This window comes from Oryx dammah, unplaced genomic scaffold (assembly GCF_014754425.2).
Source record: "Oryx dammah isolate SB20612 unplaced genomic scaffold, SCBI_Odam_1.1 HiC_scaffold_11209, whole genome shotgun sequence".
Classification (NCBI taxonomy): domain Eukaryota; kingdom Metazoa; phylum Chordata; class Mammalia; order Artiodactyla; family Bovidae; genus Oryx; species Oryx dammah.
In genome coordinates, this window is record NW_024080602.1 from 427,252 (window position 1) to 450,554 (window position 23,303).

A 23,303-nucleotide genomic window follows, 5' to 3' on the forward strand; every position below is an offset into this window, starting at 1 on the left:
AAATTCCATCACTAATTGCGTGCTCTCAAAACTCAACTGTGAACAAGTATATTCAAAGCAGAACTGTATGTAACAGTTACAAACTAGAAATCACAATGCCCATCAACAGGAAAATGAATATAGAAATCATACATTGACCATACAGCCAAATATCAAACAGCAGTAGAAACAACAAGAACAACAAAAGCTGACTTATTTATTCCCATCAATTATGTTTTTGGGTACAGCTTCTCAGAAACAGAATACCAAGTGGAAAAAAATATGCAGAAAAAATGCATATTGTATGATACTATTTATATAAAATATGAAAATATAAAGTCAATTCAATGAACTCCCTATGCATATGTATATAAATAGGAATGGTATGAAAACATGAATGAATGATAAGCATCAAATTCAGGATTGTGGTTACCTCTAGGGAAAGAGCTACACAGAGGCTCCTTTTCTACTTGTGATGTTTTATTTTTAAAATCTGAAGCAAATGTGGAAAAATATCTGTTATGCTTGGTGGTGGATACAGGGTTTTATTTGAGATATTATTCTACCTACATTTCTGCATGTTGAAATATTTCAAGATAAACAAATAGGAGAAAGAAGTCAACTCTCCAAAAACTCAAGTTTAGAGAGAGTGATATAAGGAATAGTTTCATTGTCTCCTGAAGAGAAACTGTAAAGAATTTCATTGCCCAAAATATAGGAGTAGTCTATTCTTTGGAGCTTTGGGTATATTTTAACTCATTTATTTATCCTTTTCCTCTTTCCAGAAAGGATCTGAGGTAGCTTGCAAAAAAAAAAAAAAAAATACATACAATGAGCCAGGAAAATATAAACCTAAGTAGAAAATCAGGATCAAAGATAACAAATACTCCATCAATACTGGTTAACCACAGTCAGTGTGATCAAGTTTCAAACTTGGCTCTGAACTTCTTGGCAACAGTAACCATTCCATCTCCAGCTGACCCATAAAAGCAGGTTAGGAAAACTAACCTTTGTCCTTCAAGATTTAACTTAATATTCTCCTGAGCAGTGTCTCTGTATTCTGGTTTGCATGCTTGCCTTGCTAACTAGCCAGGTTCTTCTTTCATTTGTTGTTTTATCCTTTTCTTTCCTTCCTTTCTTTTCATTCTTTCATTTATATTACTCAGATGCCAAATGCTTAAGATGAAACATGGTTATGAACGCAGGTGCCATGTACTACTTATTGGATGAAATCCTCTTGGGTGAGGTTTTTAACCTCTCAATGTCTCAGTTTTCTAGTGTTCAACTCGGGGCACATGTATATCGCAGTGCAGGAAGATAAATGAGACAGTGCATGTAAAGAGCTCAGAATAGGACTCCCGTGGTAAAGTGGTAAAGAATCCGCCTGCCAATGCAGGGGACATGGGTTTGATCTCTGGTCTAGGAAGCTCCCACATGCTGTGGGGCAACTAAACCCATGAGCCACAACCACTGAACCTGAGCTCTAGAGCACTCGAATAGCAACTTCTGAAGCCCTTGTGCTCTAGGGCGACGTGCTGCAACCGCCGGATCTGCTCACCTAGAGCCTGTGTGCCACAACTCTGTGAAGCCACCGAAATGAGAAGACCCTGCTGCATCGCAGTCAAGAGCAGACCCCACTTGCTGTAACTAGAGAAAGCTGGCATGCAGCAACCAAGACTCAACACGGATAAAAATAAATTTAAAACATTTTTTAAAAAGAGTTTAAAACAGTGCATGATGCCACCCAGTAAGTCTTATTTGTTGTTATGATTATTATTACTCAGTGGGGCATAAAAATACCACTGTAGCCCCTACCCTGGAAAGGAATAGATCAGGAGCAGGGTGAGGCTTCATGGTCTCCTGCATCAGGCCTTTAGTGGAGTGAAGCTCACAAAGTAGGGAGCCGACCCGGGCACCATCCTCAGACAGCAGCACAGCTAATTAGCCTCAGATCCAACCCAACACTTAGCCATTCCCAGACTCAACAACAGCACATGTAACCACCTAACTGTTAAACCATAACCCGGGGGACGGTATCTCCCCAGTTGGTGGATTCTGTATCTTTCTGCTTTTGCGGTGATATTCTGTTTGAGCTCAAGATTCTTTTTGGAAAAAGGCATTCCTTCAGAATACACTGGCCTTGATAGTCTCAGCCTGTGGGGTGTGCATCTCGCTCCCTTCCTAAAGATCCTGGAAAACCCCGAGTAGAGATGACAACTTGTCGCAGGGATCCCCACTAGCCACAGAGAGTCCTCAGTTGATTTCAGACACAGTAGACCCAGGTCCCCTTGCCCTTTTCTCTGGGGATTATCCTCGCCCTGAAAGTCCAGCAAGCATGGGTTGGGAGGAAGCTGAGTGGCAAGGGATAAGGATGAGATGGGAGGACACAGTCAGTGGGATTTGGGATCAGGCAAAACAAGGATTCAAGTACGAGAAATCACTCAGTGTGTAAAGTGGGGGTAAACAAGAGGGAGCTCAAGTACAAAGGGATGAAGAGACCAAGTGACTAAAGATGGGGCATTAAGGAGTTCTGATGTCAGAGACAAGACAGAACCCCTCTTACTAGGCTTGAAGCAGGTGCTCTGAGTTAAGCCAACCTGTAGGTTTGCCACCAAGCCAGTGAGTGCTGATCTTCTTTCAGTTCCTTAAATGCCTAGGAGGACTGGGGAGAGCCAAGAATGCATGTGAACATGAAGATCTAGGCTCTTTATCATCAGGGGTGGGAGGGTGGGGGGAGGAGAGGCAGCAAGCAGGAAGCTTGACAGGTCGTTTATTAAACAGCCAGGCATTCCCCTGCCTGGCCTAGAGTGAGCAACCACTCCCCGCATGCCTGAGGAGTCAGATGTCTTTGCCTCTCCTATTTCCTAGAAGCCCATGAACAAGACACTCTTGTTTTTCATCTCAACATCACTCTCAAGGTGGGTTCTCATTTCTATACCAAATAAGACAGAAACCCGGGGAGGGGTCACTGTTTACCAGACAGATGAGAGTTGGTCTGTATGTTTCAGTTCGGAGAGATGGAGGATTATCAGGAAACACTAACAGTTCTTCCTGTCCCGGGGCACCAACACTGTGGTTCAACCTGCTTCTAGAAGACAACAAAGAATAGCATCATTTACTTTCTGCTCACTTTTAAATGCATTATCTCATCTGATCCTCACAATGATCTTATAAGATATGTGCTATTATGAGGAAACTGAGGTCCAGATGGTTCACAAACTAAAGTGAGAGCTGAAGTGCCGAGACGCAAACCCAGGACAGTGAGACTTGAAAGGCCATGTTCTGAAACATGGCTTCCTAAACTTGAGGGTGACCAAGAGCTCTTAAGGATGTAGGCCTTTCTTAGTGTAAGCAAAGCAGCTTACCTTCCTTCCTTTCAAGCATTTCTGTAGGACTCTATTGATATCCTGTAACTTTTGTTTTCATTTTCTCATATCCTGGTGATCCATATAGCTGCCAGGTGAAATCTGAGCAAATTGGAGAATTCCTATTTATAGACCTGTAAGATCATGTTTCTAAAGTTGTATCACTTCTGGCTATGGTCATGGGCTCCAAATCACTAGCATCAACCAGGACAACCCCCTGCTTATATCTTTATATCTTATTTCTCTGTTTGATCTTCAACTGGAATTAGAAAAATTCAAAACTTTCCTCATAAACCCCTAATACTTTTGAGATACAGGTACACATGCCTGCCTAGAAAAAGAGCCTCAGAGTAGCCAACAACAGAAAAAGACACCACTCAGAGAAGCAGACTTACTGGTTAATCACTGCATTTTACATGCATACACCTAGGACCTCTTAAGGCAGGAACACTTTCTTCCTGTCCCTGTTCGTACTCATTTTCATATTCTCTGCTCATAGTGACCCCCAGGACTTTCTGTGGTGTGTCAAGGGTGCAACCTTAGAAGAATGAGGCCTCTTCCTACATAAGTAAAGAGAAGGGCTCCTACTCAGCTAAAGAGAAACGTACAATAAATATGACAATTCTGACTGGATTAAGGAGGCAAACACGTTTTCTTTTAAACTAATTTATTAATAAGTTTATTCTTCACTCATAAAAAAGAACATATTTTTGGCTTTGAAATCATGACATAAAATAAAGAGGTAAGTAACTAAAAATTATCAGCTGAAAGTAGACAGAAGCAACTCATGCTGAACCATGAGCAAACACTACGTGCTTTGGGCTATAGCAGGGGCACCAGTCAAATCAAGAACCCAAGATGTAGGGCCCATTCAAGGGCCCTAAAGACTGCTCAGTTCCCAAAGGCTGTTTGGTCAACATATATAGGAAATGAATTTTCCCTTTTTGCTCTTTCCTTCCTAACCTTTAACTATAAGAACAGTAGGCAATAAATGCTTTGATGCTAGTCTTTCTAGCTTGAAGGAAAAGTTTTGTTGTTGTTTTAACATTTTTTTAACCCACATATTTTCAACCATCAAAAACATAAAACTAAAAATCTCAATTGTAACTAAGCCATTTCTATTTTTGGTCAGTTATCTGCTGTAGGCAAAGCTTCATATAGGAATTTTTATTGCGGATTTCTATAACTGCATCCCTCACAAGTTCAATGAACATCTGTGGCCAAAGTTTCTGCAAAGCTTCATTTTTCATGTTGATTTCTGTGGCTTCCTTCACAAGATCCTCGATATACATCTTGCAGAATTTCTTTTTTTTCCTTTATTTCCTATTAGAAAAAGAATATTTTGCATTAAGTCATAATTAAGCCCCAAGCCAAAGCAACAATTAGCTGAACCAGAGAAGCTTGATAATCTGTTCTGACCCCAGCCCTCAGAGCAGGAATACTTTCCTAGACACTGACACAGAGCTCTGCTTGAGTAAAGACAGCAACTGAGGGCTTCCTTCTTGCCAGTCCACTCCCAGCTCTGTGGGACAGCTCTGTTAAAAATGTATTTCTTGGCAACTATGAGAAGAAAACTTCCAGTTGAGCTAATATGAAACTCATTTGCTAATTGTGGGGAGAAATAAAGATTTTAAGTTGTATTTTTAAAGTGCTTATTTCTTGGAATCACTGGATCCTAACTACAATTTCTCTGTTGATAGACTTTCTCCTTTCTCAGTGCAGGTGGTTTACCTCACACAAGTCAGCTGAGTGTACAGATTCATGGTTTCTAATGGTAAATGATACTAACAATATTAATAAACACGGGGTCACTTAATGTGCATGCATGCTAAGTTGCTTCAGTCATGACTGACTCTTGCAACCCTATGGAATGCAGCCCACCAGGCTCCTCTGTCCATGGGATTCTCCAGGCAAAAAAACTGGAGTGGATTGCCATGCCCTCCTCCAGGGGATCTTCCCAACCTAGGGATCAAACCCATGTCTCTTATATCTCCTGCACTGGCAGGAGGGTTCTTTACCACTAGCACCACCTGGGCAGCCTTGAGGTCAGTTAATGTCTATATACACACATGAAATATCCACACTCTGATTTAATTCCATATTTTAGGAAAGGATGAAGTGATACATTACACTGACTTATGTGGCTGAGAATATTTGGACAAAGTTGGGGGAAAGTGAACAAGGAGAAAGAGGACATATGTACAAGCCTGGGACCCAGAACTTGGCCTTCAGATGAGACAATACACCCACTCAACTTCTGTGTCTGGCAGTCTACAAATGAAAGGTAAAAGTGAAAGTTGCTCAGGCATGTCCAACTCTTTGCAACCACATGGACTATAGAGTCTATGGAATTCTATAGGCCAGAATACTGGAGTAGGTAGCCTTTCCTTTCTCCAGGGGATCCTAATCCAGGGATCAAACCCACCCAGGTCTCCAGCATTGCAGGTGGATTCTTTACCAGCTCAGCCACAAGGGAAGACCAAATGAAAGACCTGGGTTCAAAACACAACGGAGGAAGTTTGAGACCTGAGGTAATTGGGGCATTGGGCCTGGATTTCATCCTAGAAGCTGAAACAAAGCCATTTTGATTAATGCAAGAATTTGACACTTATTTTGGCTATTGATACTTTGAGTATTCAGGCACAATGATGGAAAATGCCATAATATATATGGAAAAAATCAATGGAATAGATCAGATAATCAGAATTATAGGGGAAGCAATTCACATAAATGGATAAGGAAATAAATAATAAATGTCAATGAGAAAATAGGTTTAACTAATTGAAAAATGATCTACTAAAACCTCCAACTCAAATCAAAATAGCAAAATAATTTTTAAAAAGTTAAATTTAAAACATCAACAAATACTGCCCTTAAAATCTACTATGACTGTTTATAGTAACAAGGAAAATGCTTACACTATAATGCTAAGTGGAAAAAGAAAAGTACAAAATGAAGTTTTGATAGAGGTTGGGTTACATGAGTATATGTATTTGTCAAAACTTAATTGTATACCTAAGATTTATATTTCATTGTATATAAATTATGCCTCAAAATAAGAAACTATATGAATTACTGAACTCTAATGATCTGCTCGCTGAATTATTTAGGGAGAAGCATGGCAATGTGTGCAATTACTTTGAAATAAATTTTAAAAATAAGATAGATTATTGATGGATAGAGGATGGGGAAAAGCATAGATAAGTGATAAAGCAAGTACATGGTACAGTACAATACTAACAGTAGAATTTAAATTTGGGGAATGAATGTTTACTGTAAAATTATTTCAACTTTGTCATATGTTTGAAATTTTCATTAAAAAGTTACAAAAATATATTCAATATTAATGAAAGAAAATATACTGAAGTGTCATTAAGATTGCCTTAGGGTAGTGATCTGAGTATTTCTACTCCTTTTTTCTACTTCTCTTCCTTTTCCAAAGTTTTACAATTTATAAAACAAGAAATAAATATGTTTTTGATTCTTGATTAATTAACAGAAGTTAACAACGAGTCCCAATTGTCACTAACTTCCTCTAACAGAGGCACATTTTGGAAATTTCCTTATGACATATAAGATTTCTCTAAATAATCACTTACCATTCAGGGGTCAACATGCTGATCTGATTTGATTTAGTTCATGTGCTAAAAGCAACAGGTCATGTATTGACCTATCATAAAAATATGCACAGATTTTGATGGGCAATAAATAACAGATGGTTCCAGCTGGTGACTTCTCTGGTGAACCGAACTTCACTAACTCTGAAATACCGTCTGGGACTCAGTCATGTGCACTAAGTTAGCTTATCAATGAGAGCGGTACTTAGCTGTTCCCTTTTAATACTCAGTAAATTTGGGAAACAAGGAGAATACCAGGAAGAAAGGTAAGTGTGAATCACCGCTGCTGCTGCTGCTAAATCACTTCAGTCGTGTCCAACTCTGTGCGACCCCATAGACGGCAGCCCACCATGCTTCCCCGTCCCTGGGACTCTCCAGGCAAGAACACTGGAGTGGGTTGCTATTTTCTTCTCCAATGCATGAAAGTGAAAAGTGAAAGTGAAGTCGCTCAGTCATGTCCGACCCTCAGCAACCCCACGGACTGCAGCCTTCCAGGCTCCTCCATCCATGGGATTTTCCAGGCAAGAGTACTGGAGTGGGGTGCCATTGCCTTCTCCAGTGAATCACTAGAGATCAATAACTAAAACAAGCAATATTTTGCAATGAGCAATGTATTTACATAAGTAGAAGACATCTCTTACAGACATCTAAGTTTCTTAAAACATGATTTTGAATTTTTAAAAAATTTCTAGCAGTAGGACTGGAAATTTTTTATAGTAATAAAGGATAAGAAAAATATAAAGATATTTAGATGACTTTTGTTAAATAATTTATATATAATATGAATTAAACTTTTCTAATTGGCATAGTGAAATTTTTGGTGCTTTACAATTTTGTGCTAGCTTCTTCCATGACTTCTTTATAAACATGTTGATACAGAATTGTATCTAATATATACTAACTGTTAATTAGTAAATGTGTTTGAAAGCATCCTTGCTTCATCATTTCTTTTCTCCACTAAGCCAATTTACTCTGCATCTCCATGCAGTATGCTCTAAAACTCATCAGGCGCCTGCCAGCACAACTCATTCTGCATGTACAGAATGATCCTGTTAAGAGCGCATTAGAGATACTTCTCTTGCCCTGACCTGTCAAGAAGTTGCTCCTCTTTGAATAATGCTTTTTCCATTCTCAAATGCTTTCACACATCACACACTTATTTTTTTTCTATCCCTGTAGGGGGTCATAAAACAAGTGTTTCACAAGTTCAATCCTGATAAAATGAACTCTACAATATTGTTTATGTTAGTTGATTGAACTAACATAATGTCATGACAGCTGAGGAAAACTGGCAACTTTATTGTCATGAAGATAGAAAAAAGCAGGTCATGGTAGACTTGTTACAGAGTTACTTTAACAATAATGGTACTTGTATAGGAATTTAATCCATATCTCCATTTTATAAACAGGACTCTAAGGTTAACAAAGGTTGACAGACTTGCTCAGGATTAGCCGTCATCTACTTATACCTACCTGAAGCAAACGCTAATTTAGCTCTTGAAGAACCTGCAGTCTAGTTGGAGAGATGTCCTACACACATTAAAAGCTTAACTAAAAGAAATGAAACAGTACATAAGTGCTGGATGAAAGGTTTAGACAGCAAATACCACCAGTGTTCAAGAGAGCCCTTTGTGCTGGGGTGGTCAAGATGACTTCAGGAAGCATTCATATACACTGAAAGGAGCCAAGGCCAGGGATCAGAATGTCTGAGTTCTAGAGGCAGTTCAGTCAGGAATTCACTATGTGAGCCTCAGTTGCTCACTAAGTTTCCAGTTTTCCTCAGCTGTCTAATAACAGGATTGGATTCTTTAAAGTCCCTTTCAGCTTTCCATCCATCTTAAATCTTTTTCAGAATGAGTCAGGACATTGGATGAACACCTACCAAGCAACAGAATTATACATGTCATACGTATAGTGAAAGGGGCGGCTTATCCTGATTTGTGAGAAACTTACTTCAAGTAATTCCTTCAACAACTCAAGATATACAGAGGAGAGAGAATCAGCACTTTGTGTTGCAGTGATTAAAACATTTTTCAGGAAGTGGGGAACGGTACATTGTGAGTCAAGAGAAAGTGATTAAGGGACCAGGCAAGGTCTTGCAGGTAGTAAATAAGTGGTGGAATCATGGGCTCAGATCCAAATCTCCTAATGGCATATTATTCTTTCCAAATGTTATGTGGCTTCAGATTTTATTTTTCCCTTTGATACTTCTCAAAACAGGAGTCAGCATTTGCTATCTTTACTTCTTGATTGCTTATTTACCTCTCAAACCACTTTAATCAAGACTCTGCTTATATTACTCCATGGAAACTCTTCCTGTTTTTTTCAAAAAATGACCTCTATTGCCAAATTTATCAAAATTTCTCCCTACAGTTTGTGCCCTTGGAGGGTAGGGTGTTAGAAAAGCATAGTCTACCCAATCACGGTCATATTTTCAACTGTTTTTTAAGTGAGAATATTAAAGTTTGCTTTTCATATTTGGGTTTTTATTTGATCCGGAGTTAATTTTTTAATATGGTTTTTAACAAAGTACACCATAGTAGGGATATGTATTTCTGATTTGATATTTCATTTCCTCAGTAGCATTTATTAGCTAGTCTGTCTGTACTAGTCAGCAATACCTGATATCTGTACAAAGTTTTCCCATAAACATGGGATAGTTCTGGCTATTTTGTCCATGGATCTATGAATCTATTCCTATATGGCCTCAATTACTACAGCTAAAAATAGTACTTTATATCTGATAAGGCAAGTTCTCCTCACTTATACTGTTGTGTTATTTTAAGTCCTTTGCTCTATCAAACACCTTTAGGATCAACTGGTGAAGTTCTACAAATAACTTTTCCGAATTTTTATTAGAATTGCCTTATACTGATGGATTTAGGAAGAACTGACATCTTTATTATGTAGAAAGTTTCTGACCATAAACATACACTATCTATTCAGTTCTTCTTCAGTGTCTTTCAATAAAACTTTATAATTTTCTCTGTGGAGGGCTTATACATATTTTAAAGAAAGCTGAGCACCGAAGAATTGATGCTTTTGAACTGTGGAGTTGGAGAAGACTCTTGAGAGTCCCTTGGACTGCAAGGAGATCCAACCAGTCCATTTTAAAGGAGATCAATCCTGGGTGTTCACTGGAAGGACTAACATTGAAGCTGAAACTTCAATACTTTGGCCACCTGATGTGAAGAGCTGATTCATTTGAAAAGATCCTGATGCTGGGAAAGACTGAGGGCAGGAGGAGAAGGGGACGACAGAGGATGAGATGGTTCGATGGCATCACGGACTCAATGAACATGGGTTTGGGTGAACTCTGGGAGTTGGTGATGGACAGGGAGGCCTGGCGTGCTGCGGTTCATGGGGTCGCAAAGAGTCGGACACGACTGAGCGACTGAACTGAACTGACAGTGTTTATTGTCATGGTAAATGGTATATTATTTTAAACTTATTTTTGAATAAGTAACACAACCTATACTGGATTGTTGGTCCCTTTTCTCACTGATTTCTAAAAGTTCTTGATAATATAGGGAGATTAGTTTGGACACAACTGAATGACTGAACTGAACTGAGTTGCAAATTATTTTTTTCAGTTTGTTTTTTGACATTGCTTATTTTATCTCTCTGAAGGTCTTTCTGATCTCAGTGCTGTACATAAATCTTTCATGGTTTTCTGTAGATATTTTACCCTTTCATTATAAACTTCAACATCTCTGACTCATTTGGAATTAATGCAGATGTGAAATTAAAAGACGCTTACTCCTTGGAAGAAAAGTTATGACCAACACAGATAGCATATTCAAAAGCAGAGACATTACTTTGCCAACTAAGGTCCATCTAGTCAAGGCTATGGTTTTTCCAGTAGTCATATATGGATGTGAGAGTTGGACTGTGAAGAAGGCTGAGCCCCGAAGAATTGATGCTTTTGAACTGTGGTGTTGGAGAAGACTCTTGAGAGTCCCTTGGACTGCAAGGAGATCCAATCAGTCCATTCTAAAGGAGATCAACCCTGGGATTTCTTTGGAAGGAATGATGCTAAAGCTGAAACTCCAATACTTTGGCCACCTCATGTGAAGAGTTGACTCATTGGAAAAGACTCTGATGCTGGGAGGGATTGGGGGCAGGAGGAGAAGGGGACGACAGAGGATGAGATGGCTGGATGGCATCATGGACTCGATGGACGTGAGTCTGAGTGAACTCCGGGAGTTGGTGATGGACAGGGAGGCCTGGCATGCTGTGATTCATGGGGTTGCAAAGAGTCGGACACGACTGAGCGACTGAGCGACTGAACTGAACTGAACTGAAGTATAAAGTCTGAATCCAGCTTTTTTCCCTCTTAATTCCGTAGTTATTTTCAAATCACCACTGGGATAATCCTTCTTGATTTGTTTGAGATTATTCTTTATCATATCATAAATTCTTTTTTATCTAGATGTACATTTGAATTTTCCATTCTATCCCATGAGACTGTCTCTCCATAAACACTCTGTGTTAACTGATAAGACCATAATATGTCTTAATTTATCTAGCAGTGCTAGTTTTCTCCTCATCATTTTTCTTTTTCAGAGTTTTTATGGTTATTTATGTTTATTTTTCCACAGGTACTGTAGGATCAATTCAATGAAAAATTTTTGGTTTCTTATTGGGATTATATTAAATTTTAAATTACTTTAAGGAACACTGACTTTTAAAAATTGGAGTTTGGTTTCTTTACATTGCTGTGTTGAAGAGAATCAGCCACACATATACATGTATCTCCTCTTTGTTTTGATTTCCTTTCCGCTTAGGTCAGCACAGAGCACTGAGCAGTTTCCCTGAGCTACACTCTCCCGACTTACTGATTTACATTATCTCTGCATATGTCTATCTCCTCCATTAGAATGTGAGATTCATGAGGATAATACAGCGACTTCTTACAGTCCAAGTATTACATGTGACAGGTGCTCAATACATTACTTTGAATGTAAGAAAGTATAACTATAAAGATGACTTCAAGTAATTCATTTCAAATATTTAAAGAATTTTCATAAGGAAGATATTTGCTCTGTTTTCTACATAAGGCAACATTAGCATCACTAATCGAAAGTTATTAGGAGGCAGCTTAACATGGGTAAGAATTTCTCCACTGTTGGAGTTGTTCAGTGATATACAACTACCTCATGAAGCAGTAACCTTTCATGCACTAGAATTTAAAGCAGAATCTTTTCAAAACATCCTTCAGGATGCTACAAAAATATTGTTGCATTGAGTTAAGTGCTTTTCAAAGTATAATCCTTAGAGGCCTATGGGTTCCAAAGAGATTGTTCAGCTCTGGGAATGAGGTGAAGTGAAGTGAAGTCGCTTAGTCGTGTCTGACTCTTTGTGACCCCATGGACTGCAGCCTACCAGGCTCCTTTGTCCATGGGATTTTCCAGGCAATAGTACTGAAGTGGAATGCCATTTCCTTCTCCAGGGGATCTTCCCAACCCAGGATCGAAGCCAGGTCTCCCGCATTGTAGACAGACGCTTTACTGTCTGAGCCACCAGGGAAGTCCGGGAATGAGGTAAGGAGAAAGGAAAAAAATAGAAGATCCAATCAGAGCTCTGAACCCCATCAGCAGCTCTGCTGTTTTGCTTTCTTTTGACATAATGAGTTTTCAGCTACAATATAGTTTGAATAAAGAATCTCACAACCATTATAAAACATTTGAAAAATATTTGGCCAATACACACTAACACACACCCCTAAACCCCTCAAAAACTCTTGCAGAATTTTAACATCTTATTTTTATATAGATGACTCGTTTCTTTACCTTTCTCTGAGTTCCATCAAGGCACACACTGCATGGTTCTCTTCTTTATAGTTCTGCAGTCCCCTAACACAGCAGTCCCTCAAAAAAACTTCTGAATACATACAGGAGTAAAGAACTGGTTCTAGCCTTTCTGTCTAAAAGACTATAGTGGAAACAAAATAGGTTAAAACTATGTGACTAAGAACACAGAAGCTAATGCTGTAGGAGAATAAAATAGTGAATTAAAACATCAAGGACCTAGGCAAAGAGAACAGAAATGGAGGTTCTGAGGTGTCTTTCTGCCAGTCTGGTAGAGGCTAGGTAAGTACTCAAAGCAAGTCTATTCCAGTTTTCTTAATTCAGAGAGATCTGAATCCTGGTCCTACTTCGGTCTAAATTTTTGGTACCAATTTCTTTCTTTTGAACATTTCTTTTCTGCTTAAATATATTGAACTAAGGGCTCTACTTCTCCCTAATTCCTTGGTGCCTACTGCCCCCAGCTCTGGATATGAGGCTGACTAACATTCCAGAATTAAAAAAGGTTATCTTAAATGAGTAGGAGAGAAACGTATAACTCCCAAGTCGCAAGCCATTTGGAATTTATCCAGGCAATAAGTTCCACAGATGATGGCAGCTTTACCTCTAGCTTTTCAGTGTAAAAGTCTCTGGTGGTATAATTCAGTGTAGCACGATTTGTGTTTTCTCCCACAAGTCTCTTGCGATCATTATTTTCTTCACTGACAATACCAGGTTTTTTCCCTTTGGTTTCTAGAAGATATCGGAATTGCTTCTTCCTGTAGAAAGACGGTAAAGAGACTTAGAGAGTTCCTTATCCAACTGGTGAGAATGTCTTTCCCGTCGATTTTCGAGGGTAGCATGTGCCTTTTTGAATATCTGCTTTAGCAGTTTGGGTTTTCAAAGTCAATTCACTACTCCAGTCTCTCTACTGATTAAGTTCTATAACTCAAATTGTTTCACTGCCAATCATCAACAAAGACATGTCTCAAGCATTTCTAAAATGAAAAAAAAAACTGTCTTTAAAAAATCAATACAAAACTTAAATAACACAGAATACACACACAAAAAGCAATTAAACACATAGTAGACCAAACTTCCACAGTCTTTATATCCCATAAAACATGTTAGTTACAGACCTTATAAATCACAAAAACAGTTCATCATTTCATTATGTAGCTCAGTAGCATTAGCCATAGCTACAAATGGAATGGAATACTGGTTTAAGTTTAGGAAAAGCAGAACAAAAATACTTTTGGCTGTTATCATATCAAGGGTGAGATCTCAGCAGGAGGTAAATAATGAAACAGGAAGCTTCATTTGATCATGAAGAACATAGACAGTGTTCAGAGTATCACTTGCAGACCCACAAGCCTAGAATTACGGAGGACAGCAACTCATCATGAAGGTTGCTTTCTGGTTTCTACCACGTAGGGTGTCTATGAACTGTGAACTGAAGACTAGGAGCAAAAAGGGAATATATCTTTTAGAAAATGTCTTCATTTTTCCAATTTAATATGGGTATAACACAGAGATTTAAAAAATTATAAGGAGTATATATTTTGAAAAGTATAAAGAAATAGCATAAAATCATCCATAAATATATAGCATATAAATCTATATAAATCAGTAACATTGTTCACATTAGACATATTTCCTCATAGGCTTTCTCTGTGAATTTTTATAAACATCCAGGTTTGTACACTGTTTTTGCTTAATGCTATATAATAAGCATTTTCTATGTTATTAAAATTAACATTTTAATAAAATGAATAAAATTTAATTGTGATGTAGGTCAGTTTCTATGATCACTCTCATTTGCTGGATATTTTGGTAGCATAATTTTCTCACTCTTATAAAGAAGAAAGTAATATAGATATTTATCTATATTTATTTTATTGATTTTTAATTATGAAAGCAATATACAAATTATCCATCACTTTCAGTAGTGTTTTCAAATAATCAGTTTTTCATTATGTTTTCAATGTCATCATCTCCTTTATTTTTCTTCAGGATTATTTTGCTACTGTTTTCCTAACTTCTTTTTTTTTTTTTTTTTCCTAACTTCTTTAGATAAATGTTTAGCTCCTTCATTTTCACTCTTTATTCTTTCCTAATATACTCATTTCAATAGATATATTGATTTTAAAATCTTATAATACTATTATCATTGCTTTATATAGTCGATGTTTATTTAGTTTCATCCCACAAATTTACTACTTTCTTTGCTCTTTAGTTTTCCTTGCACATCAGAATTTCTATCTGGGATCAGGTTCTTTCTGCCTTAATTAGAGGCTATCATTTCTTCTACTGCAGGAATACTGATAGGAAATCTCTTAAAATTCTTTTTTTAGAAACTAATACAATAATTTTAACCAAAAGAATAATAACAAAAAACCAGAACAAACCGAAAAAGATAATTCCAAGTACTACATATAAACGTACAGAAAAAGTAAGCTTTTGCACTATGAAATCCTACTGTTCTCAGTTTAACTCATAGAGACAATCATTTCTAAAAATTCAAATATTTAAAATTATACAAGGAAATCTCTGAAGTACATGTTCTATTTCTCAGAAATTGCAGCATACTATACAATTGTTCTATATCTTGTATTTTTAGTTTCTAAGACATCTTAACGATTATTTCATATCACAACTTCTAATAATTTTCATAGCTACAAGTAATTGGTCCTTTATTAATGGACATGTAGCTGGTTTTACAAAAGGCAGAGGAACCAGAGATCAAATTGCCAATGTCTGCTGGATCATCGAAAAGGCAAGAGAGTTTCAGAAAAACATCTATTTCTGCCTTATTGATTATGCCAAAGCCTTTGACTGTGTGGATCACAATAAACTGTGGAAAACTCTGAAAGAGATGGGAATACCAGACCACTTAACCTGCCTCTTGAGAAATCTGTATGCAGGTCAGGAAGCCACAGTCAGAACTGGACATGGAACAACAGACTGGTTCCAAATAGGAAAACGAGTATGTCAAGGCTATATATTGTCACCCTGCTTATTTAACTTATATGCAGAGTACATCATGAGAAACGCTGGACTGGAAGAAGCACAAGCTGGAATCAAGATTGCCAGGAGAAATACCAATAACCTCAGATATGCAGATGACACCACCCTTGTGGCAGAAAGTGAAGAAGAACTAAAGAGCCTCTTGATGAAAGTGAAAGAGGAGAGTGAAAAAATTGGCTGAAAGCTCAACATTCAGAAAATTAAGATCATGGCATCCGGTTCCATAACTTAATGGGAAATAGATGGGGAAACAGTGGTAACAGTAGCTGACTTTATTCTTCTGGGCTCCAAAATCACTGCAGATGGTGATTGCAGCCATGAAATTAAAAGACGCTTACTCCTTGGAAGGAAAGTTATGACCAACCTAGACTGCATATTAAAAAGCAGAGACATTACTTTGTCAACAAAGGTCCATCTAGTCAAGGCTATGGTTTTTCCAGTAGTCATGTATGGATGTGAGAGTTGGACTGTAAAGAAAGCTGAGTGCCGAAGAATTGATGCTTTTGAACTGTGGTGTTGGAGAAGACTCTTGAGAGTCCTTTGGACTGCAAGGAGATCCAACTAGTCTATCCTAAAGGAGATCAGTCCTGGGTGTTCATTGAAGGACTGATGTTGAATCTGAAACTCCAATACTTTGGTCACCTGACTCATTTGAAAAGACCCTGATGCTGGGAAAGATTGAGGGCAGGAGGAGAAGGGGATGACAGAGGATGAGATGGTTGGATGGCATCACTGACTCAATGGACATGGGTTTGGGTGGACTCTGGGAGTTGGTGATGGACAGGGAGGCCTGACATGCTGTGGTTCATGGGATCACAGAGTCGGATACAACTGAATGACTGAACTGAACTGAACTGAGTGAGTTTTCATGTTTGTTATTTAATATTATAAACACTGTAATGAAAATCCCTGGATACCTATGTTTGTGCTGTCTATAACTTTGAGATCAAACAACTTTTTAAAAGTTTTAAGGCAGTTGTATCTTGTTTTCTGAGAATTTCTCTTGTTTCTTTGCTTTTCCAGTTGCAATTGTACAGGTTTTTGTCTCATTCTTTTTTAATTTTATGATATTATCATTACAGAAAGTTATGTGCATGAATATGCTTTTTGAGATATATGAAGATTTTCTTTGAGTTTAAATATATGTTCAATTTTTGAAAGTTTTAAATAGGTATTGAAATAGGCTTTTTTCCCCCTCTGAATTGGGAATAAGTTTCTGGAAATAAAATTCTAAATACATTTATTTGGTATAGTGTGTTAAGTGAGTTATTCAAATCCTCAGTATTCTTTTCTAATTGTGTTTATTTGATCAAGTGATCGAATAGGTTAATATTTACCACAATAATGTGAATTTGTTAATATATACTTACATTTGTTAACATATTTAGAAGCTGTGATCTCGGTTACATTAAGTTTCATAATTATCTTTTTTGGTGGCTTTTAAGTTTTTGATATCATCAAAATGATGGGCTGGATGAGTTACAAGCTGGAATCAAGATAGGTGGGAGAAACAGCAACAATCTCAGTTATTTGGATGATATCACTCTAATGCTCTAATGGCAGAAAGAGAAGAGGAACTAAAGAACCTCTTGATGAGGGTAAAGGAGGAGAGTGAAACAGCCAGCTTAAAACTAAATATTAAAAATACTAAGATCATGGTATCTGACCCCATTACTTCATGGCAAATAGAAAGAGAAAAGTGGAAGTAGTGACAGATTTCCTCTTACTGGCCTCTAAAATCACTGTGGATGGTAACTCCAGCCATGAAATTAGAAGACCATTGCTTCTTGGCAGGAAAGCTATGACAAACTTAGTGTGTTGAAAAGCAGACATCACTCTGCCAACAAAGGTCCATGTAGTCCAGGCTATGGTCTTCCCAGTGGTTACATATGGTTGAGAGAGCTGGACCATAAAGAAGGCAGAGCGCCAAAGAATTGATGCCTTTGAACTGTGGTGCCGGAGAAGACTTCTGAGAGTTGCTTGGACAGCCAGGAGATCAAACCAGTCAATCTTAAAGGAAATCAACCCTGAATATTCATTGGAAGGACTGATGCTGAAGCTGAAGCTCCAGCATTTTAGTCACTGATGTGAACAGCTGAATCACTGGAAAAGTCCCTGATGCTGGGAAAGATTGAGGGCAGAAAGAGAAAAGGGTGTCAGAGGATGAGATGGCTGGATGGCATCACCAATGCAATGGACATGAACTTGGCAAACTCTGGGAGATGGTAAGGGACAGGGAAGTCTGGCATGCTATGGTCCATGGTGTTGCTGAGTTGGACATGACTGGACAACTGAACAACAACATCATCAATTCTATCACCACTAGTAGTAATATTCCCTTATTTATTTATTGTTATTTGCCTGTTATATATTTTCCACCCCTTTATTTTCAACCTTTATATATTAGTTTAGGAGTATCTCTCAAAAACAAAATGAAATTCAGTTTTTAACCCAAGCTGAGAGCTATTATCAATGAATAGAATTTCATTCATGAATATTTATTGTGATAACTGACATGTTCATTTTTTTCTTCCCTTCCTGCTTTTTTTGTTGATCAGTGGTATTTTCTTTTAATGATTTAGAAATTGTACATCTTATCTTCTTTTCTAATGGTAGCCCTTGAGATTTGAAAACACATAGATAAACATATACTTTTCTATTTCTCCCAAACAGGGAAAGAAACTTGACAAACGTCAACATCCTTTCTCTGAGGATATTCTGGGATTATTATTTTCACGTTATTAAAGTCTTTTGCATTATGTGCTATGCTTAGTCGCTCAGTCGTGTCCAACTCTTTGCTACCCCATGTAGTGTTGCCCGTCAGGCTCCTCTGTCCATGGGGATTCTCCAGCAAGAATACTGGAGTGAGTTACCATGCCCTCCTCCAAGGGACCTTCCCAACCCAAGGATCAAACCCAGGTCTACCTGCAGTGAGGGCAGATTTTCTACCAACTGAGCCACCAGGGAAGCCCGCTTACTAATGAGTCTTTGCACAACATCATTTCTTTAATTCAATGCTTCCTATTTCTTACATTTACTGTTCATTTTGTAGCAGCACCTCGCTCAGTACTTTTTTTCAGAATGTTCTGTGGGCTTTTTATGAGTTCAGCTCTGCCAATCAGATACACATGGGTAAGCTCTGAAATCAGAACTGAACTAAGTGGGAGAGTAAGCACGCCAGACACCCCTTTCATTGGCACGAATCATAGTAGAGCCAAGTTTTGAAGAGGGGAATGGGGAACTTCCTGACCCCTGTGTGAAAAGTGGACGCCATGGTTCGGACAAGCATCCTGACCCCCCAGCTCCTAGACTGCAGCCAAGGTGGCAGTGCCCTTGGTGGACTGGTTCTGTGGTATCATTGTGGGATCCCCTCCCGGCCCAGGCTAGAGACTGCTTCCCTGTCCCTCTCAGTGATTTTGTGGATAACTGAGTTCCCGTATACCAACTGTTTCTCCTTCCTCTGGTCAGGGTGACTATCTATAGCTGAGTCATGACTGGCATGCCTCCTTTGGCTTTCCTCTGTCCATGCCGCACCTGTCAGTCAGTGTTTTCTGTCAGGTACACTTCTATGTGTTTTTCAATTATCTTCTCTATTCTGTCTTAGTTCAGACCCTTATAACCTCTCTCCTGGAATACAGCCTGGCCTCTTGAGTGGTCTCCATTCCTTCCATCTGGATGCTCTCAAATGGCAGCTATTCTGGAACATGAATCTAATCACATGATTGTTGGGCTTAATTACAAAGCACAGTATTCATTTTGTTTTTCATGGATTTCTGGGCTCTTCAAAATCAGATCACAATCAATCTTTCTACTTTCACTCTCTATCACAATTCACAATCATCCTATGCTCTAATTATACTGAATTATTTACAATTCCCTGTGCCTCAGCAGAACTCCTTCCCTCATACCCTGTATCTGAAAAAACCCTTATTCATTCCTGATGAGCTAGAAAAATGTTAAGTCCTTTGTGAAGCCTTCCCCAATGTTCTTCCAAAGTGTAATCTCTCCTATACTCTTACAGCCCTCTCTTACAACATCTGAAATGTCTTATTAGCTCATAAACTAATGATTTATTAGCTTATAAGCCACAAAAAAGCAAGAACTTCATCATATTCATCTTTATATCTCCAAAACTTTGGAGAAGGCCAGACAAAAACAAATTTAGGATGTTTGTGGAATGAATAAATAGCACAATTAAGAAGTGTGTGTTATGTATTACTTTGCCTAGTGCAACAATACTTCTATAAAAACTATAGAAATTAAAGTTTACCTGGCATCACCCAGTATTGAAATCAGACGGTACTGCGGTAATTCAGAAGATGCTACATGTGCTAGGATTCCAAACAGCCTCTCAGCCATTATCATATCATTCTGCGTCACCTGAAGAGACAAATAGGAAAGGGGTAAAAAATGACATTGCCTCATAACTTGATACAACTAACATAATCTCATAGAAATGTCCAGATTAAATATTTTCTTGTAGGGACTTCCCTGGTGGTCCAATGGTTGAGAATCCAATACAGAGGATGCCAGTTTGAGTCTTGGTTGGGGAACTAAGATCTTACAGGCTGTAGGGCAACAAAGCCTGCAAACTGCAACTACAAAGCCATGCACTGCAAGGAAGACTCCCGTATTGCAACTAAGACTTGATGGAGCAGCCAAAAATAAATAAATTAATTAAAAATTTTCTTTTCAGGGAAAATACATTCTCCTGGGCTATAAGAAGAGAGTGAGTTCTGGCTGATATTTCTCTTTTTTCCCTGAGCTTGATTAGAATGTAGATTTACAAATGTGGCTTACTGTGATGGAAGAGGGCTGGGAGGTGAGGTGTTACCTCTGACTTAGAAGCCATGGTTCCTGAGGATTATACTTGAGACACCTTAAATTCTTAATGATTTTTTTTTTTTTTCAAAAATCCCAAAGCTTCTTTGAGTAGAATGATTTAAGGGGGAAATTCTCAAGTGTCAGTGGAATAGATTAACTTTAATAATGTGTTAAAGGCAAGTCAAGGTGTTGTTGATACCTTGTTCCTGAAAGGATAATTTCATCCCTTTCTGAGGGAATGAACATTGGATTAGGAATGGCACTCCTGCTCCTTCTGAAGTTGCATCCACCTTTCTCCGCACAAGGAACAGTTTGTCACAGGTACATTCCTCATGTGGGCTCGTTCCTGTGTTAACCAAGAAACTACTAAAGGCTAAAAGCAAGCCTTGTATTAATATCTGGGCATGCCATGCTTTAAATATAAAATTAGGTTTCTTGCATTTTAAATACTATTTCTTTGCCAATATAATTCAGTGGTTCCCAATCAGGGGCCACTTTGGCCCCTGGGGAATGTTTGCCAGTGTCTGGAGATGTTTTTTGTTTATTGCAACTGGTGGACAGATACTACTAGCATCTAGTGAGTCGAAGCCAGGGATGCCGTTAAATGTCCTACAGTGTACGGGACAGTCCCTATAACAAAGAATTATCTGGTCCAAAATGTCAATAGAGCTGATGTTGAGAGACCCATTTTGGATTTTTAAAACCTTTCTTCTTAACACTTGCTATAATTACCTACACAGGGATTTTCTGAAAAATAGCCCATAATTCACAAGCGACTTATACATATGAATCACTGCAGACTGACTCTTTCCCTTCCGTCCCTAGACGTCAGTAGTTAATGAGGCTGCAGCTCCCCAGAATCATTCCTTCAGCTGACAACTAACTTGTTTGGTCTAACACAGTCACCTAGTGGCCAGTGTAGGCCACTACTCCATCTTTTCCTCTTGATGCTCACAATGCTCACTCTCTCTCATACAAAGAAAAGCAGAAATACAGTGTAACATTATCACATACTGTCAAGGACGAGATAAGCAGGTTTATTCTAGGTCTTATATTAAAAGGTCAAATATTCCTGGGCATTGACATTTTCAGAACTTTAAATCAGAATACATTACATTGGTTCTTTCTCATTCTTCTCTATATAATTATATTACACTATTACTTCCTATTTTAAAGTTTTGTAATAACTATTATGTCTCCATCAGTGATCCATATTTGGGTAAATACAGTATTTAGGGTTAATCAAGATAATGGTTTGGCCACTAATGAGGGAGAATTCCTCACCTATTGCTAAAATAACTATCCTACAACCCAGGCTAGCTTTGGAAACTTTTGGAACTATTAGATCTGACCAGTGACTTACAACCTCTCTGGGGAAGTACCAAGAGGGTACATAAAACTAAAACAAATCTCTTGTGAACTAGTTGGAGAAATTAATAGTCATCTGAAGGTTCCAGGTTTGCCCTACATCTTCAACAGATGGCTGATACTGGGGTCATGGACCTACCATTCAGTTCAGTTCAATTCAGTTGCTCAGTCATGTCTGACTCTGCGACCCCATGAGTTGTAGCACGCCAGGCTTCCCTGTCCATCACCAACTCCCAGAGTTCACTCAAACTCACGTCCATCTAGTCGGTGATGCCATCTAGCCATCTCATCCTCTGTCGTCCCCTTCTCCTCCTGCCCTCAATCCCTCCCAGCATCAGAGTCTTTTCCAATGAGTCAACTCTTCTCATGAGGTGCCCAGAGTAGCTGATGCAAATTTCACATGGCTCTTGTATGCTGACCCAGAGACCTCCAGTCTCCTGATGGTATGCTGGAGTTCTTAAGTTTTAGGCCAGAGTTACCTTCCCTGGTGGCTCAGAGGTTAAAGCATTTGCCTGACTCAGTTCAATCCCTGGGTCAGGAAGATCTCCTGGAGAAGGAAATGGCAACCCACTCCAGTATTCTTGCCTGGAAAATCCCATGGATGGAGGAGCCTGGTAGATTACAGTCCACAGGGTCGCAAAGAGTCGGACACATCTGAGCGACTTCACTTCACTTCATTACTTATAGTGTATCAGTTGCAGGGAACTACAGTTGCTCTTACCACCCTGCTAGCAAAGTTGATTATAGCTCATCTTACAATAAGGAGGTCTGAATTTTAAGAGATAATCACACTAATACTAGTAGCATATTAAAAGATTTTTTCCTTTTGGAGGATTATCTAAACTCAGTTCTGGAATTCCACAGAAGAAGAAGCATAGTTTCTCTCTCTTCTTCCAAAGTAATATTTAAAGAGAACATGATCTTTGGATAGCTGGGGGATTACCCTCATGACAAGCTTAGCAGAATCAATCTGAAAAATAACTCTTTGCTAATAATTTTCCAGCTATTCAGGCTCCAGACCTGAATTATACAATGTAGATATGTCCAAGCAGCTGTTACAAACTATTAACAAAGCAATCTAGACTTTTACTTATGGTTGTTTTATTTCCTTTTTCATTCATGTAGACTTTTTCTTCTTTTAACTTTCCTCCTTGCTTATTTCTCCCTCTTATCTCTTCTTTTTAAAATCACTCTTCTTTCCCTATGTACATTTTTTTGCATGTTATTCTTCCCTTCCTCTATCACAACCTTTATTAAATGACATTTAGTATCACTTCCCCAGACCCTTTTACATGTCAGTATGTAAAACACTCTGAAAAACACAAAAATCACATTAC

At 38.4% G+C, this 23,303-nt stretch overlaps 1 protein-coding gene across 5 annotated transcripts in view; it reads right to left on the reverse strand.

Moving 5' to 3' along the window:
• Positions 1-3,994: 3,994 nt before the first annotated feature.
• LOC120860913 (leucine-rich repeat-containing protein 49-like) overlaps positions 3,995-23,303 on the reverse strand; it is a 157,049-nt gene continuing 137,740 nt past the window's right edge. For 2 of the 5 annotated variants that reach the window (XM_040236638.1, XM_040236639.1), the window contains 4 exons: positions 20,045-20,154; positions 13,373-13,526; positions 6,768-6,775; positions 3,995-4,658 (listed from right to left, as the gene is read on the reverse strand). In XM_040236638.1, coding sequence (XP_040092572.1) covers positions 4,463-4,658; positions 6,768-6,775; positions 13,373-13,526; positions 20,045-20,154 — 468 coding nt within the window. In that variant the 3' untranslated portion in view covers positions 3,995-4,462. Of the gene's footprint in view, positions 4,668-6,767; positions 6,776-13,372; positions 13,527-20,044; positions 20,155-23,303 lie in introns of all 5 variants that reach the window. The other 3 variants (XM_040236636.1, XM_040236637.1, XM_040236635.1) reach the window with 2 other exon arrangements.